At 46.3% G+C, this 19,648-nt stretch overlaps 1 protein-coding gene across 1 annotated transcript in view; it reads right to left on the bottom strand.

Moving 5' to 3' along the window:
* The window catches only part of znf830 (zinc finger protein 830), an 81,374-nt gene that overhangs the window by 34,922 nt on the left and 26,804 nt on the right, over nt 1–19,648 (bottom strand). The window contains exon 5 of the mRNA XM_038797714.1: nt 8,964–9,190. Within this exon, the coding sequence (XP_038653642.1) occupies nt 8,964–9,190 (227 nt within the window). The remainder of the gene's footprint in view (nt 1–8,963; nt 9,191–19,648) is intronic.

Raw genomic sequence — 19,648 nt, forward strand, 5'->3', positions numbered from 1 at the left:
GCGGCGGGGTCCTCAGGGTGTGTGGCAGGGTTTGGCACATGGGCTGCTGCCTCAAACATCTGCTGCTACTGCTGCCTTGGACATCTGGCCGGGCGGCCTGGCAGCAGCACCACTAGGGCAATACCTGTGTCCACATCCCTGCCATAGCGTTCAACATCTGTAAGGAATTGGGAGAGGGTTTTAGACTGGCAAATGGCAGGGGATACGAGTGGTCAGTGGCGCAGACAGGCAGGGACAAGGGTTGCCCCGGAATACTCCAGGAGTTGGCATGGTGGTGCCGCAAGCAGTTGCCCCCCCCGCCCCTCTCATACGGCCCACCACTGCAGAGGGTCCTCCACCTCCTGCTGAGTTTCCCCCCATCCCCCGCCGAGCACTACGGCGGCAAGCCTCGCGTCCCCAGGGTCTTTGCCTGTGAGTAAAGATGGCTACTCACCTCATCGGCTCCGCATAGAAATCCTTCCATCAGGTTCACGCAGGAGTACTAATTGGCGTCAGCGTGACCACCTGCTGGGGAGGCCGCTGAATGACGGGAAGGCGTAGGATGCGAGGTGGCTCCTGTTAATTGTATGGAAATGGGGCTTAAGTGGTGAGAATTGGTTTCTCACCCCGCCATGCTACAGCGAAATCCAATTTCACCTATGGGAACGGGCAGGGTGCATCGCAAACTGTTTGGTGCCTGGCACAGTTCTCCTTTTTCGCCTCGCCTGCTATTTACTGACCTCATTGCGCTCTTGCTCAAGCGAAACTAGGCCGGCGAATTGTGGCTACTTTGTATAATTACTAACAAGGTGGAGAAAGGCTGTAACTTGCCACGGTCAGCCCACTATATTTTCCGCTGCAGAAATTCAATTTAAGCAATTTCAGGACTTGAATCAAAAGAAATTTACTGCAAAGGGCAAGCAGGACTACAATGGTAAAATTATAACCTGCTTTCAGGTAGCCAAATTCCACATACCGGAATTATCACACAACCCAAGCCTGGCAGCTTTTCATCAAATCTAGAATCCCTACAGTATAGGAGGCTATTTGGCTCAGCAAGTCTGCACCCAACCTCGGCCCAAAGCCCCATTTAACCATTGGACACTAAGTGGGAATTTTAGCATGGTCAATCTGCCTAACCTGTACATCTTTGGACTGTGGGAGGAAATGGTAGCACCTGGAGGAAACCCATGCAGACATGGAGAGAACGTGAAAACTCTACGCAGTCACCCAAGGCCGTAATTGAATCCAGGTTCCTGGCGCCGTGAAGCAGTTGTGTTAACCACTGTGCCTCCTTAAGTAAATCTACAGATTCACTTTAACTCGTGAATATGCAGCACAAAACAGTTCTTCCAAGCAGAGACTCAAGGCATCTACTTAGACCATATCATAAAGACACAGAGGTTGTCTTCTATGACATCTACATACAGCAGAATGAAAGCGAGCCAGCCAACAATTCAAAGTCATTCAGATCACCCAATACAACAATTCAAACATCTTCAACTTAGTGTTTATATTAATTTATGTAAACAACAAAATATGAGATTAACCGGGCAAGAAACTTGATATTTAGGGCAGCACGGTGGCACAGTGGTTAGCATTGCTGCCTGCGGCGCTGAGGACCCGGGTTCGAATCCCAGCCCTGGGTCACTATCTGTCTGGAGTTTGCACATTCTCCCCATGCCTGTGTGGGTTTCACCCCCACAACCCAAAAGATGTGCAGGTTAGGTGGATTGGCCACGCTAAATTGCCCCTTAATTGGAAAAAAATAATTGGGTACACTAAATTTATAAAAAATTTTAAAAAAGAAACTTGATATTTGTATTTCCAAACCTATGTTGTCATGTATTTGGTATTATTGCTCATATCAGATTAAGACACAAGCTAGGACTTGTTTATTAATAGGGGTGAGAGCAAAAGGATCAACAGATTTCACTGTGCGTGACATAGTCTCAGTACAGGAAGTCATGTGCTGTTGTAATGAATTTGTGTGTGGTGAAACATAAACTGCCCTTGCTCTCAGCATAGACTCAAATTTCCTTAATTGCACCAAATCCATTTACAATGAAGGGCAATAGTTGACCTGGAATTTTTTCACTGTTCCTTCACTGTCCACGCATGCTTAACGATGTAAAAATCTTGGACATAAGAACATAGGAACAGGAGTTGGCCATTCAGCCCCTTGGCCCTGTCCCGCCGTTCAACAAGATCACGGCTGATCTATGAACTCAGTAAGAAGTCTTACAACACCAGGTTAAAGTCCAACAGGTTTGTTTCAAACACGAGCTTTCGGAGCACGGCTCCTTCTTCAGGTGAATGGAAAGGCTTGTTCCAGAAATGTTTATATAGACACAGTCAGAGATGCCCCGGAATGCGAGCACCTGCAGGCAATCAAATCATCAAAGATGCAGAGAGAGAGGTAACTCCAGGTTAAAGAGGTGTGAATTGTCCCAAGCCAGTTCAGTCGGTAGGCCTCTGCAAGTCCAGGCTTGTTGGTGGGGGCCGAATGTAATGCGACATGAATCCCAGATCCCGGTTGAGTCCGCATTCATGCGTGCGGAACTTAGCTATAAGTTTTTGCTCAGCAATTTTGCGTTGTCGCGTCTCCTGAAGGCCTCCTTGTAGAATGCTGACCCGGAGATCAGAGGCTGAATGTCCTTGACTGCTGAAGTGTTCCCCAACTGGAAGGGAACAGTCCTGCCTGTTGATAGTCGCACGATGCCCGTTTATTCGTTGTCGCAGTGTCTGCATGGTCTCGCCAATGTACCACGCTTCGGGACATCCTTTCCTGCAGCGTATGAGGTAGACTACATTGGTCGAGTCGCACGAGTATGCGCCGCGTACCTGGTGGGTGGTGTTTCCACGTGTAATGGTGGTGTCCATGTCGATGATCTGGCATGTCTTGCAGAGATTACCCTGGCAGGGTTTTGTGGTGTTGTGGTTGCTGTTCTGAAGGCTGGGTAATTTGCTGCAAACAATGGTTTGTTTGAGGTTGCGCGGTTGTTTGAAGGCCAGTAGTGGGGGTGTGGGGATGACCTTGGCAAGATGTCCATCCTCGCTGATGATGTGTTGGAGGCTGCGAAGAAGATGTCGTAGTTTCTCCGCCCCAGGAAAGTACTGGACGACGAAGGGTACTCTGTCAGTGGTGTCCCGTGTTTGTCTTCTGAGGAGGTCGGTGCGGTTTTTTGCTGTGGCGCGGTGGAACTGTCGATCAATGAGTCGAGCGCCATATCCCGTTCGTACGAGGGCATCTTTCAGCATCTGTAGGTGTCTGTTGCGCTCCTCCTTGTCTGAGCAGATCCTGTGTATACGGAGGGCTTGTCCATAGGGGATGGCTTCTTTAATGTGTTTCGGGTGAAAGCTGGAGAAGTGGAGCATCGTGAGATTATCTGTGGGCTTGCGGTAAAGCGAGGTGCTGAGGTGACCGTCCTTGATGGAGACGAGTGTGTCCAAGAATGGAACTGAATTTGGAGAATAGTCCATGGTGAGTTTGATGGTGGGATGGAACTTATTGATGTCATCGTGTAGTCGTTTCAGTGATGTCTCGCCGTGGGTCCAAAGGAAAAAAATGTCATCGATGTATCTGGTGTATAGCATCGGTTGAAAGTCCTGTGTGGTGAGGAAGTCCTGTTCAAACTTGTGCATGAAGATGTTGGCATATTGAGGTGCAAATTTGGTCCCCATGGCTGTTCCGTGCGTCTGGATGAAGAATTTGTTGTCGAAGGTGAAGACGTTGTGGTCTAGAATGAAACGGATGAGTTGCAGAATTGCGTCTGGAGATTGGCAGTTGTCGGTGTTGAGGACAGAGGCTGTTGCAGCAATGCCGTCGTCATGGGGGATGCTGGTGTAGAGTGCCGAGACATCCATTGTGACGAGGAATGTTCCTGGTTCAACTGGTCCATGGGTGCTGAGTTTCTGTAGGAAGTCCGTCGTGTCGCGACAGAAGCTGGGTGTACCTTGTACGATGGGTTTCAAGATGCCCTCGATGTGGCCAGAGAGGTTCTCACACAGGGTCCCATTGCCTGAAACGATAGGACGGCCTGGTGTGTTGGCCTTGTGTATTTTCGGGAGGCAGTAGAGATCTCCAATGCGGGGATTACGTGGGATGAGAGCACGTAGGGTGTTCTGAAGGTCTGGATCTAAGGTCTTGATCAGTCTGCTGAGTTGGCGGATGTGTTCCTTGGTTGGATCTGCGGGTAACTGCCTGTAGTGTTCCTGGTTGTCGAGTTGTCGGTATACTTCTTTGCAGTAGTCTGTTCTGTTCAGTATGACGGCGGCCCCTCCTTTGTCTGCTGGTTTGATGACGATGTTGCGGTTGGTCTTGAGAGTGCGGATGGCGTTGCGTTGTGCTTGGGTGACGTTTGAGGCTGCCTTGTGATTGCGAGTGATGAATCTGGCATTGACACGACTTCTGACGGCTTGAGCATACATGTCGAGTCTAGGGCAGCGGCCTTCCGGAGGGGTCCAATTTGACTCTTTCCTTTTCGGTTGCTGCACTGCAGATCTCGCGGTCTGCTGTTCCGGTTCATTGGTCGTGTCCCTGGGTTCGCTGTCGGCCTCTTGGGGTCTGTGGAAGAATTCCCGGAGCCTCATTCGCCTGATGAATTCCTCCGTATCTGCCGCGAGACTGATGGGGTCCATTGTCAACTTGTCAGACTACACCCTTCAACCAGACGAAATCGAAGTCCTCAGCAGAGGGCTCAATTTCTGCACCACCACCAAAATGGACCCCATCAGTCTCGCGGCAAATTTGCACCTCAATATGCCAACATCTTCATGCACAAGTTTGAACAGGACTTCCTCACCACACAGGACTTTCAACCGATGCTATACACCAGATACATCGATGACATTTTTTTCCTTTGGACCCACGGCGAGACATCACTGAAACGACTACACGATGACATCAATAAGTTCCATCCCACCATCAAACTCACCATGGACTATTCTCCAAATTCAGTTCCATTCTTGGACACACTCGTCTCCATCAAGGACGGTCACCTCAGCACCTCGCTTTACCGCAAGCCCACAGGTAATCTCACGATGCTCCACTTCTCCAGCTTTCACCCGAAACACATTAAAGAAGCCATCCCCTATGGACAAGCCCTCCGTATACACAGGATCTGCTCAGACAAGGAGGAGCGCAACAGACACCTACAGATGCTGAAAGATGCCCTCGTACGAACGGGATATGGCGCTCGACTCATTGATCGACAGTTCCACCGCGCCACAGCAAAAAACCGCACCGACCTCCTCAGAAGACAAACACGGGACACCACTGACAGAGTACCCTTCGTCGTCCAGTACTTTCCTGGGGCGGAGAAACTACGACATCTTCTTCGCAGCCTCCAACACATCATCAGCGAGGATGGACATCTTGCCAAGGTCATCCCCACACCCCCACTACTGGCCTTCAAACAACCGCGCAACCTCAAACAAACCATTGTTTGCAGCAAATTACCCAGCCTTCAGAACAGCAACCACAACACCACAAAACCCTGCCAGGGTAATCTCTGAAAGACATGCCAGATCATCGACATGGACACCACCATTACACGTGGAAACACCACCCACCAGGTACGCGGCGCATACTCGTGCGACTCGACCAATGTAGTCTACCTCATACGCTGCAGGAAAGGATGTCCCGAAGCGTGGTACATTGGCGAGACCATGCAGACACTGCGACAACGAATAAACGGGCATCGTGCGACTATCAACAGGCAGGACTGTTCCCTTCCAGTTGGGGAACACTTCAGCAGTCAAGGACATTCAGCCTCTGATCTCCGGGTCAGCATTCTACAAGGAGGCCTTCAGGAGACGCGACAACGCAAAATTGCTGAGCAAAAACTTATAGCTAAGTTCCGCACGCATGAATGCGGACTCAACCGGGATCTGGGATTCATGTCGCATTACATTCGGCCCCCACCAACAAGCCTGGACTTGCAGAGGCCTACCGACTGAACTGGCTTGGGACAATTCACACCTCTTTAACCTGGAGTTACCTCTCTCTCTGCATCTTTGATGATTTGATTGCCTGCAGGTGCTCGCATTCCGGGGCATCTCTGACTGTGTCTATATAAACATTTCTGGAACAAGCCTTTCCATTCACCTGAAGAAGGAGCCGTGCTCCGAAAGCTCGTGTTTGAAACAAACCTGTTGGACTTTAACCTGGTGTTGTAAGACTTCTTACTGTGCTCACCCCAGTCCAACGCCGGCATCTCCACATCATGGCGATCTATGAACTAACTCCATATACCTGCCTTTGGCCCATAGCTTTTAATATCTTTACTTAACAAAAACCTATCTATTTCAGATTTTAAATTAAAAACTGACCTATCTTCAACTACTGCTCGTGGGCGAGAGTTCCAAACCTCTACCACTCTTTGAGTGAAGAAATTCTTCCTAACATCTCTCCTGAATGGTCAAAACCCTAATTTTCAGACTATGCCTCCTGGTTTTAAAATCGGCAACTAGTGGAAATAGTTTATCTTTATCTAACCTGTCTTTGCTTGTTAATATCTTGAATACTTCGATCAGATCACCCCTTAATAGACCATAGAACACACAGTGCAGAAGGAAGCCATTCGGCCCATCGGGTCTGCACCGACCCACTTCCACCCTAGCCACGTAACTCAATAACCCCACCTCATCTTTCTGGACACTAAGGGCAATTTTAGTATGTCCAATCCACCTCACCTGCATGTCTTTGGACTGTGGGAGGAACTCGAGCACCTGAAGGAAACCCACGCAGACACGGGGAGAACGTGCAGACTCCGCAGACAGTGACCCAGCGGGAAATTGAACCTGGGACCCTGACGCTGTGAAGCCACAGTGCTAACCACTGTGCTACCGTACTGCCAATCTTCCAAATACTCGCGAAAAAAGGTCTAATTTGAGTAATCTGTCCTCATAACTCAACCCCTGTAATGCAGGTATCATTTTAGTAAACCTACATTGCACTCCCTCCAAGGCCGATACATCTTTCCGAAAGTGTGGTGCCCAGAATTGTTCACTGTACCCCAAGTGGGATCTAACCATGGTTTTGTATAGCTGCAGCATAACTTCTGTATCTTTGTATTCCCATTCTCTGGCTGTAAAGACGAGCATTCCATTAGCCTTTTTGATTATTTTCTGCACTTGTTCCTGGCATTTTAAGGACCGATGCAGCTGAAACCGCAGGTCTCTTTGGACATCCACTGTACCTAACCTCTGTCCATTCCTAACAATACTGTGGGTGTGTAATGTTCATGTTGGATGGCCTGATCTATATTACAAGAATTGAAGGTCAACTATGTACAAAACAACAGATGAATAACAGTATTAACATGCACAAGCAACCTCTCTCTTCCCTAGTCAGTCTGAAGTCACCTGACTCTAACATTCACTTATATACGAATGAGACTCTTAACAATATCATATCACTGCAGGATGCACCTACACCGCATGTATTGCAAAGGTTCAAGAAGCAACTCAGCGCCACCTACCTGAATTACACAACAGAATTCCTGCAATGGGGTCTGGTAGTATCTGTGAACAAAGCAGCAGAGTTAATATTTCGAGTCCCTATGACTATCCTTCAGAACTCGGAAAAGTCATATGGACTTGAAATGTTAACTTGGTTTCTCCTTTCACAAATACTGCCAGACTTGCTGAGCTTTTCCAGGATTTTCTGTTTTTATTTCAAATTCCCTGCATCTGCAGTATTTTGCTTTTTGTTCCCACAATGAGGTTGTATAATAAAATTCATTGGCAGACTGTTTTTCATGGGGTTTGTTGCCCATCCTAATTGCCTTTACTCGGCCATTTCAAAGTTAAGGGTAGACTACATTGATTTGCGTCTGGAGTCATAGGTAGGCCAGCATGGATAAGGATGACAGATTTGCCTTCCCTGAAGGGCAATTGTGAACCAAATAGGGTTATTTTTATTTCTCCAATTAAATGGCAATATTAGCATGGCCAATCCACCTACCCTGCATATCTTTTGAGTTTTGGGGGTTGGGCCCATGCAGACACAGGGAGAATATGCAAACTCCACATGGACAGTGACCTGGGCTGGGATCGAACCAGTGTCCACGGCGCTGTGAGGCACCAGTGCTAACCACTTCGGCACCGTGCCACCCATCATATAGGTTTTTAACGACCTACTGGGGGGGGGAAAAGCTAATTGTTTTGTTAGACACTGATATTTCACTCTAGGTCTTAGGATCAATTCCATTAGCGAAATCTAGATCCTTGATGGCATTTGCCCCAGCTCAAAGCTTAGCACAAAATAGGTAACTGCACTTAGAGAGATGCTGTGGTAAATGGAAAAAGACACAAAAGGTTAATATTGAATAATCTCGAGAGGTTGGAGCTGACCTGCGTTGGTGGCAGAGTAGGGGGCTTTATTTTTTGTCTAACTACAATGCAACATCTAAACCTAGAGTAGTCGATTCTGAGAACAGAGACTTGAAAGTGTTCCATTCCTGAACTACCATCAACTTAATATGCACAGAAGTTCACATCATTCCTGGTTGAGGATTCATTTGTTTCTGCGCAGGCAGCTAGAATCTGAAGCAAAAATCTTCCATGATAATGAGGATGTTTACCTTTTTGATGGAAAAACAGAAGAATTGTTGAAAATCTTAGTGGTAATGGCTTAGATTGATGCTGCAATGGCTGTAACATACTCCCAGGAGTTCCGATACAGCAAACAGTCCTTGCGTGTTTAAAGATTTACGCTAAAATCCACAGGACAATTAAAACTAAAAATTAAAACTTTAAAATGCAATTGATTGGCAGATTGGGCGCACAACTGGAGGTTGGGTGACTTTAATTCTCAGACTGAAACAAATTCAGTTGAGAAATAATATCTTTACTTTCAAATAGACTCCCAATAGGCTTCCAACTTTCTGAATTGTTCATGCAATTATTCTAAAAACAGCGTAAACACTGATCAATGTTTAAAGAAGGAACATTATCCCACTTGGCAGCCAAATACTTACCAGCAGGTAGACCAGGCTCTACCTGGACCGGTGCTGGAAGAGCAGCATTCTTATGTAAAGGAGCTACTCCCACAGATGAGTCAGCTAATGCACCTTTCGTATCCTCTTCATCCATGTCATTACCGTCTTCCTCATAACCACCAACTACTAAGCTGAGTCCAGAATGCTGTGCAGATATTGGCTGTTGGGACACTTTGTTCTCTGGATCAATAAAATCAGCCGGCAATCTGTAAGAAATGGAATCACTGAATGATTACACAACACAGAAGGAAGCCATTCAGACTGTTGACCCCAAAGCTGGCTCTTTGCAACTCTCTCCACTCCCTGGCCCTTTCCCTGCAGTTTCCCCTCCAGGTACTGAGCTAATTCCCTTTTAAAATCCACAATGAATTTAACTTCACCAGTTTTTTCCTGCAACTTTATGCGTGGAACCACACACTATGAAAAAAAAAATTGCTCATATTATCTTTTGTTTTTTGCCAATCACTTTAGAGATAGAACAAAATCAATGAATCACCTGCCATTTTCTAAGAATATTTTCATTACAATTTTTAAAACATTACAGGTACTTTATGAAAAGACTTCTGCAAACAATTTTAAAAAAAAAAATTTAGTGTACCCAATTAATTTTTTCCAATTAAGGGTCAATTTAGCGTGGCCAATCCACCTACCCTGCACATCTTTTGGGTTGTGGAGGCAGAACCCACGGAAACAGGGGGAGAATGTGCAAACTCCACATGGACAGTTACCCAGAGCCGGGATCGAATGTGGGATCTCAGTGCCGTGAGGGAGCAGTGCTAACCACTGGACCACTGTTCTGCCCTTCTACAAACAACCTTACGTAGTTCATAATTTGGCCCTCATTTCCTCTCCCACAAATTATTGCATAAATATTGTTTATATTCCTTACAAGTAACAGCTGGATCGAAATTTTAATTTTAATATATGACAAATACAAATTTAGCAATAATATTCTCCTGTTAAACTGGCAACAATTATGATTATTTTTAGAAGCTAGTGGTGGAGTGGATCAGGAGATGGCTTTATTAGTAGTTATACAACTTATAATGTTTACATATATGGCAATCAGGGAAAATTTAAAGAATTAGGAGAGAGAAAATAATACACGAGTGTTGAAAATTTAGCGAATGCTATCATAGAACCAAAAAATTGATCTTATTACAAACATGGACCAGACCCCAAGTTGCTAGGAAACTGGACAGAAAGCCCCCATATTTTATTTTACCTTTACAGTGAGAAGTCTTACAACACCAGATTAAAGTCCAACAGGTTTGTTTCGAACACTAGCATTCGGAGCACTGCTCCTTCCTCCGGTGAATTACTTTAACCTGGTGTTGTAAGACTTCTTACTGTGCCCACCTCAGTCCAACGCCGGCATCTCCACATCATATCTTACTTTTGTAAGACTGTGAGGAAAGGATACTTCGCTCCAGGAGTGATTTCACACAAAATATGGATATGGTATATTAAAACAAATGTCATTACTAACAGTATTAAAATATCGTTATCACATAAAATAGTTTACACTTACCCCTTAAACAATGCTAATCAATAGTGACACAATAACCCTTAACTGCTATTTTTATTTCCACTCAAACAACAAAATCATCTCAATCTGCAATCCACTTTTAAATACAGTTCGCAGACTCAGAAATACTTGCTTTGAGACAGCTTGAAAAAAAGACACCTGACACCCTGTCAGAATAATGCAGAACCTGCGGCTGGATTCTTCAGAAAGCCTTCCCAGCTCCTCTTGTTGATTCCTGGTTAATTTGCTGTCAGTCTAGATTCAATAAAATCTGAGATGGATTTGCAGGTATCATATCATTTAATAATAGCTAACTTGCAAGGCTGACTCAATCCATAGGACCTCAGGACACACACACTGTCTTCTGAGAGCCCAGAATAAAGAGAGACAGAATACAAAGAAGCTTCTGCTGATATATTCAAAATCACAGTAAGATTCACATATAAGCTTCCCATTGGTCATTCTATACACCTCCTGACCTGGCCCTATATCCTAATTGGTCACTTTGCATTGTAACCCCAGCATCTTTTTCAAACTTCTGACCACGAGGTTACCATTCCCCGCGAGCCATGAAACTTCTGCTTTCCTTTGTTCTGTCTGTGACCACAGTGCCCTCAGGGTCCTAGTGCCTAATTTTTATCACATTCATTTATTCATTTCCTCACTCTTACAGCCAAAAACTAACAATGAAAACCTCAATACCTAACTGCTTCAATCCCTGGATCCTCCCATTAACTACATCAACTCACTAAGCTGATCACAAGGTCTCGAATGATCTACTCTCCAGGGAACCCTCTTAATATAAAAGTTCATTAGTCTAAACTTCTACGATGCTTTAATTGAATTTGACACAAAAAAGCAGAGCTGTCTTTCAAACCAGGATTTTAAAAAAAAACATGACTGCAGCAGTCACATAATAACCCAGGTTGTTAACCCTTACTGCCAAATACATATAATAAAATATATCTGAAATTCCTCACATTCATCGCAAACTGAATTTTTAGAATTCAGCTTCTGCTCATACTTCTATTCTTTAGAGATTTATTCCAATATGCTACTGACTGTTTTGGCAAAACAATTTAGGTGTTAGAAACTTGAGAGAATGTTCATGCCTAAGAACCCTTGTGTGTACAAAACGTTTATAGTTCCCTATGGCAATGGATGCGAGCCACATGGACTGCCACAGTCCTAGGTTCAAACGCCGGTCCATGCTGAGTTGGCTGATTTCAAATTGGTCAGGCTGATGCTCCATTTTTAAAAGAAAATATTTTATTCAGGCATTTATAATTTTAACGATTTTAACTATCAGGTATCAACAAGAACGAAATAACATAACATAACCAACACCTCCCCCCCCGCCCCCCTCAGGAAAAAACCCCAGCCAACATGGCTTCCACAAACAGGACCTCCTTCCCCAGCCCCCCTTTCCACTGGTTTTCCTGACCTTACTCGACCACTTATGCCCCCCCCTCCCACACACACACATGACTGCCACCTCCAGGCAAACCCCTGCAGCGATCCCCTCAAGGCAAATTTGATTTTCGCGAGTCTGAGAAACCCCACCATGTGACTAACCCATACCCCCGACTTCGGGGGTTCCGAGTCCCTCCACCTTAGTAGGATCTGTTTCCAGGCCACCAGGGTGGCAAAGGCCAGGAGATCGGCGTCTCTCACCCTCTGGACTCCCTGATCTTCCGACACACCAAAGATCACCACCTCTGGACTCGGAACCACCCTCATTTTTAATACCTTTGACATGGCGTCAGCAAACCCCTGTCAGAAATCCCTCAGCCTCGGACATGCCCAAAACATATGGACATGGTTCGCAGGACCTTCTACACAGTGCCCACACCTATCCTCCACCTCTTCAAAGAACCTGCTCATCCAAGCCACCGTCATGTGCGCCCTGTGGACAACCTTAAATTGTATCAGGCTGAGCATGGCACACGACGAGGATGCACTGACTCGCCATAGGGCCTCCTCCCATAATCCGGCCTCCAACTCCCCACCCAGTTGTTCTTCTCACTTTGTTTTCACCTCCCCTATCGGGGCTCCCTCCCACTACATCAGCTCGTTATAGATCTCTGAAACCTTCTCCTATCCTACTCTTACTCTCGACACCATCTTATCCTGTAGCCCCTGGGAGGCAGGTGCGGGAAGGTCAAAACCTGCCTCCGCACAAAGTCCCTCACTTGCAGATACCGGAACCCATTCCCACCTGGCAACTCAAACTTCTCCAAGCTTAGGAACCTCTCACTGATAAAGAGATCTCCAAATTTCCCGATCCCCGCACGCTGCCACCTCTGGAACCCCCATCCAGCCTCCCCGGAGCAACCTGATGGTTACCACACATCGGTGCCCCTTCCAGCCCCATGTGCTGCCACCACTGTCCCCACACCCTCAGGGCTGCCACTACTACCGGACTTGTGGAGCACCGAGCCGGCGAGAACAACAGAGGTGCCGTTAACAGTGCCCCCAAACTAGTGTCTTTACATGGGGTTGCCTCCACCCACTCCCAAACCGACCCCTCCCCCGTTATCCACTTCCTGACCATCGCTATATTCGCCGCCCAATAATAATTTATAAAATTGGGCTGGTCGAAGTGGTGGTGGGGCTGGAGGCAATGTAATCGGCCAAGGCCGCAGGTCCGGACGGCTACCTAGTGGAATTGTACAAGACGTTCTCGGGGGTATTGGGACCGCTGCTGGTAAGGGCTTTTAACGAGGCATAAATTGAATATGGGCAAGAGTGAGGTCTTTACGATTCAGGTGAGGAGACAGGAGAAAAGATTGAGGGAGATGCCATTCAGGATGGTAGGGGGGAGCTTTCGGTACTTGGGTATCCAGGTGACGTGGTGGTGGGAGCAGCTGCATAAGCTGAGTGCCGTTAACAGTGCCCCCAAACTAGTGTCTTTACATGGGTCTGCCTCCACCCACTCCCAAACCGACCCCTCCCCCGTTATCCACTTCCCGACCATCGCTATATTCGCCGCCCAATAATAATTTATAAAATTGGAAGGGCCAGCACTCCCCCATGCCCCCGCTCCAGCAACACCTTCCTCACCCGCGGGAATGTATCCGCCCAGACAAATCCCAAGATCACCGCATTTACTTTTTTAAAGAACGCCTTGGAGGTAAAAATTGGGAGACTCTGAAAGGCAAACAGGAACCTTGGGAGGACCCGAGGCACCAACCCCACCAATGGCAGTGGAACCGCATCCCACGTCTGAAAGTCCCCCCTCATCTGTTCTACCAACCGACCCAGACTGGTCCCACATGTCAGATGTTGATTTACCCTCAAACATCCGCTCCCAATCTAGGTTCTTCAGTTCCCGTCTAATATTGTTACAATTAGCCTTCCCCCAATTTAGCACATTCACCCTAGGGCCACTCTTATCCACTTGGGTATCCAAGTGTCCACCAGCACTTTAAAATTTACTGAATTGTGGTCACTGTTCCCGAAATGCTCCCCTACTAAAACTTCTGCCACCTGGCCGGGTTCATTCCCCAATACTAGGTCCAGTACAGCCCCTTCCCTAGTTGGACTGTCTACATATTGTTTTAAGAAGCCCTCCTGGATGCTCCTTACAAACTCTGCCCCATCTAAGCCCCCAGCACTAAGTGAACCCCAGTCAATATTGGGGAAGTTGAAGTCTCCCATCACAACAACCCTGTTGCTTTTACTCTTTTCCGAAATCTGTCTACCTATCTGCTCCTCTATCTCCCGCTGGCTGTTGGGAGGCCTGTAGTAATCCCCCAACTTTGTGACTGCACCCTTTTTATTCCTCATCTCTACCCATATAGCCTTGCTGCCCTCTGAGGTGTCCTCCCATAGTACAGCTGTGATATTCGCCCTAACCAGTAGCGCAACTCCACCACTTTTACCTCCCCCTCTATCCCGCCTGAAACAGCTAAATCCTGGAACGTTTAGCTGCCAATCCTGCCTTTGCCTTCGGTCTCCCAAATTTCCACAGATCCACTTCCCCTTCCTCCACCCCTACCCCCATATGCCCCATGAGCCCCCAAAGCTCCTTTGCTGTTGCCGACACCCTCCCGAATTGGAGCTCGACCGGTCCAGTTTCGGATCTAGAACCGTATTAATGTCCCTCCACCATAATTAACCAATGTAGGTCCTAGTCGGGGATCCTCCTCAGACCCGCCTCATAAATTCAACGTTGTCCCTTTTCGGGGCATAAATGTTCACTAATACCACCAGCATCCCCTCCAATTTCCCACTCACGATAACATACCTCCCCCCAGAATCTGCCTCTGTGCTTCCCACTTCTTGATCAAAATCACCACCCGCTTTGTTTTAGAGTTCAATCCCAAGTGAAATACTAGCCCTACCCATCCCTTCCTCAGCCTAGTCTGTTCCCTACATTCAGGGGGGTCTCCTGTAGCATGGCCACATCTGCCTTCAAGCTTTTTGACCGGCCTATTCAACCCTCGCACGTTCCACGTGATCAGCCTGGTCGGGGAGGCACCCCCCGAGCACACATTCTTGCGGGGCCCCGGTGTTGAGGACTATGGTGGAGGAGGTGCTGTTACCTATCCTGACAGACTGCGGTCTGTTGGTGAGGAAGTCGAGGATCCAGCTGCACAGGGAGGGGTCAAATCCAAGGTTGCAGAGTTTGGTTATTAGTCTTGTCGGGAAAATGGTGTTGAAGGCGGAGCTGTAGTCTATGAACAGCAGTCTGACGTAGGTGTCCTTGTTGTCGAGATATTCGAGTGTTGATTGTAGGGCCAGAGAGATAGCATCTGCTGTGGATCGGTTGCCGTGATAGGCGAACTGCAATGGATCGAGACCATCTGGGAGGCTGGCGTTTTCCGTCTCATGACGAGCCGCTCGAAACATTTCATGATAACAGACTTCAGGGCCACTAGTCATTGAGTCAGGAGACCTTGTTCTTCTTTGGTACTGGTATTATGGTGGTCTTCTTGAAGGTGAGGACCTTGGGGCGGAGAAATGAGGCGTTGAAGCTATCTGCGAATACACTCACCAGCTGGTCAGCGCAGGCTCTTAGTGCTCGCCCAGATACTCCATCAGGGCCTGTTGCTTTCGCGGGTTTACTTTCAAGAAGGCAGTTCTTACCTCCGAGGCTGTAATAGTGGGCATGGGTGTGTCCAGGGCGGGCTGTTGGGGCGAGTAGCACTGATGTATTGGCTGACTGTTCAAAACAGGCATAGAACTTCTTCAGTTCATCGGGGAGGAATGCTCCAGCCCCAGAGATTCTGCCTGGCCTTGCTTTGTAGTCTGTGATCTTATGCAAGCCCTGCCATAGATGTTGTGGGTTTGTGTCATTGGACTAGGACTCTAGTTTGATCCAGTATTGTCTTTTGGTACCTCTGAGGGCTTTCTGTACGTCGTACCTGGATTTCTTATATAGGTCAACGCCGTCAGACTTGAACGCCTCCTGACTTCAGCAGGGAGCCAGGTTGAGCCAGGATTTCTGATTGGGGAACACCCATATTGTCTTCTTTGGTACACAAGTCCTCGACACACTTACTGATGAAGTCTGTGGTTGCGTACTCATCCAAGTTAGCTGCCGTGGCCTTGAATATGGACCAGTCCACAGACGCCAAGCAATCGGGGAGAGTGTCCTCTGATGCATCGGACCAGCACTACACGGTTTTCTTTACTGATTCAACCACTCGCACCATGGCTGCCACCGGAAGTCCTTCAGGCTGATACTCATGACTGCTAGCCAAAAATCCACCCACTCATTTTTTCTTAGCCCCAGAGATCACTACTATCTCCTTCACACCTTGACAAGCTGATCATAATTCCCAACTTCAAATTTCCTGTGTATTCTTGCTCATTCGGTCCTAATCCCAAACTGGCTACTGTCTCCCTATTAATTTCTTCCATGAGATGGAGAACAGGATTTAAGTTACATGCAAGCACACACCAAATCATCAGAAGGTCAAAGCCCTAAGCAAGGTCCAAGGTTCATACGGGGAGTGACAACAGAATGACAAACATAGTAAGTAAGGTTAAGAGTATGAGACATACAGAGTAGGTAACATATAATAGAGGCAAAAGAGATACTTGCACAAAAAGTGCATGTCAATACAAAACACAAAGATCCCAATGAAAGAAATCATATACAGAAAGGAGACAAGTTCCATTTTCCATGCACTGGGAAATCCCTCAGAAAACCCCACGCCTTGATTACACGGAAATTATTTGGGAAGTTTAGTTTCTGACGGGCAATTCCCCTGCACCTGGAACTCTCCGAAACTCCATTGTCTCTGAAAAGTCAGAGAGTTTCTATGATTTTGAGTCACTTACCAGACTAGTTACCCAGGAAAAGTCAGAGGGATTAAAATCAGTTCTAACAACCCACTGGATAACTACACTACTGACCACCAACTAAACCCCCACCTTGACCTATTACCCGTAATCAACCAACTATTCCAATGCTGCCACAAGCCCCATCCCTCGCACCCAAACAAAAAAATATACAAATTAGGAACAAGGGTAAGCCCTTCAGCCCAGACAGTTGCTCCACCATTCAACAATATCATGGCTAATTTGACTGTGGACACATCTTCAAATTCCACCAACCCTAATAACCTTGAATTCCTTTGCTGTCAATCATCTATCTACCTCTGCCTTCAAAATATTCAATGAATTTATCTCCACTGCTCTCCAGGGAAAATAGTTCCAAAGCCTCACGACGCATTGAGAGAAAATAATTCTCCTTTAACACGTGCATCTCTGATATGCTGTCTCATGCTTTTCCCAACATTACCACTGAAGTTTGGTGGTCTGTATACCACCCCTACGAATGCTTTTTGCCCTTTCATAAATCCATGCTAACTGTTTACAAAATCCCCGTTTAAAATGGAAATTAGTTAGAGGAACATCTGGGATTATGGGTGACTTTAATCAGATTATTGATTGGGTGGGCAAGTCAAATTAGTCACAGTACAATAGAGGAGGAATTTTTGGATGGTTAAAAGAGCCTATGGTTTTATGGGCCAATATGTTGAGCAACCAACAAGGGAAGGCCATCTTGGACTGGGTGTTATACAATGAGAAAGGATTAATTGCCAAACTGGTTGTGAGAGAACCCTTGGGAATGATGACTATAGCATGATAGCATTCTTTGTCATGGTGGATAGTGAGATAGTTGATTCTAATCTCGAATAGATTCTAGGATCCTGAATCTCAATAAAGTTAACTATGAAAGGAGGGACAATGGACAGGCAATGGCAGGCATTCAAGGAACGAATAGGTGTTTATTCCTATTTGACGAAAGAGTAGAAAGTAAACCGTGGCCAAACCATGGCTTACAAGGGAAATTAAAGATAGTATTTGATTCAAGGAAGAGGCTTACAAGTTAGCAAAAAAAAGCAATAGGTCTGAGGATTTGGAACAGTTAAAAATTCAGCAAAGGCATACCAAGGGATTGACTAAGAAGGGGACATACAATATGAACGTAAGCTAGCGGGGAACGTAAAAACTGACTGTAAAGGTTTCTGTAGGCATGTAAAAAGAAAAAGATTGATAAAAACAAATGTAGGCCCCTTACAGTCAAAAATGGAGGAATTCACAATGGGAAACAAAGAAATGGCAGAGAAACTAAATTTGTACATTGTTCGGTCTTCACAAAGAAAGACATGAATAGTGTACCAGAATCTGAGAATCACAGGATTTGTGAGGAGCTGAAGGAAATTAATATTAGCAAAGAAGTAGTTTTAGGAAAATTAATGAGATTGAAGGTGGATAAATCTCCAGGGCTTGATAATCTTCATCCCAGAGTATGTAATGAAATAGCCCTAGAAATAGTAGATCCATTGGTGGATATTTTCCAGAATTCTTTGGAAACTGGAACGGTTCCGACAGATTGGAGGGTAGCTAATATAACTCCGCTATTCAAAAAGAGAAGTAGAGAGAAAACATTAAACTGTGGACCAGTGAGCCTAACGTCGGTGAGTAGTGAAGTTGCTAGAGTCCATTATCAAGGATTTCATAGCACTGCATTTGGAAAGCAGTGGTATAATCAGATAAAATTTTCAGCATGGATTTATGAAAGAGAAACTAGTAGCATGAGACCCAGTGGATGTGGTATATTTAGACTTTCAGAAGGCTTTCGACAAGGTCTCAAAAAGCAGATTACTGTGTAAAGTTAAAGTGCATGGGATTGCGATTAGCATCTTGAGATAGTTAGAAAGCTGGTCCGCAGACAGGAAGCAAAAAGTTGGACAAATGGGTCTTTGTCCGATTGGCAGGCAGTGGCTAGTGGGGTACTGCAGGGACCTGTGCTAGGGCCCCTAACTGTTCTCATTATCTATTAATGATTTGGACAAGGGAATTAAATGCAGTTTCTGCAAATTTGCAGATGATGCAAAATTGGGTGGGAGGGTGAAGAGGATGCAGATGTGCTTCAGTGGGATTTTTGACAGGCTGAGTGAGTGGGCATATGCATGACCAATGCAGTATAACGCGGATAAATGTGAGGCTATCCACTTGGTCGGAAAAATAGGAAGGCAGATTATTATTTGAATGGGTGTAAATTGGAAAAGTTGGTACTCTGCGAGCCCTTTGTGTTGTCATACCAGTCACTGAAAGTAAGCGCGCAGGTACAGCAAGCAGTGAAGGCGGCAAGCGGTATGTTGGACTTCATAACGAGAGGATTTGAGTATAGGAATAGGGATGTCTTACTACAATTGTACAGGGCATCGGTGAGGCCACACCTGGAGTATTGTGTATAGGTTTATGTCCTTATCTGAGGAAGGATGTTCTTGCTGTAGAGGGAGTGCAGCAAAAGTTTACCAGGCTGATTCCTGGGGTGGCAGGACTGTCATATGAGGAAAGACTAAATTGGTTAGGATTATATGCAGTGGAGTTTAGAAGAGAGAGGGGGAATCTCATAGAAACTTGTAAAATGTGTTCAGGGTTAAACAGGGTAGATTCAGAAAGAATGCTCATGATGGTGGCAATGGTGGTGGTGGTGATGGTGGGGGTGGGGCAGGACTAGTTTGAGGAAAAGGGTTTTACCTTTTAATGAAATGAAAATCGCTTATTGTCACGAGTAGGCTTCAATGAAGTTACTGTGAAAAGCCCCTAGTCGCCACATTCCGGCGCCTGTCCGGGGAGGCTGGTACGGGAATCGAACCGTGCTGCTGGC

This window comes from Scyliorhinus canicula, chromosome 5 (assembly GCF_902713615.1).
Source record: "Scyliorhinus canicula chromosome 5, sScyCan1.1, whole genome shotgun sequence".
NCBI lineage: Eukaryota > Metazoa > Chordata > Chondrichthyes > Carcharhiniformes > Scyliorhinidae > Scyliorhinus > Scyliorhinus canicula.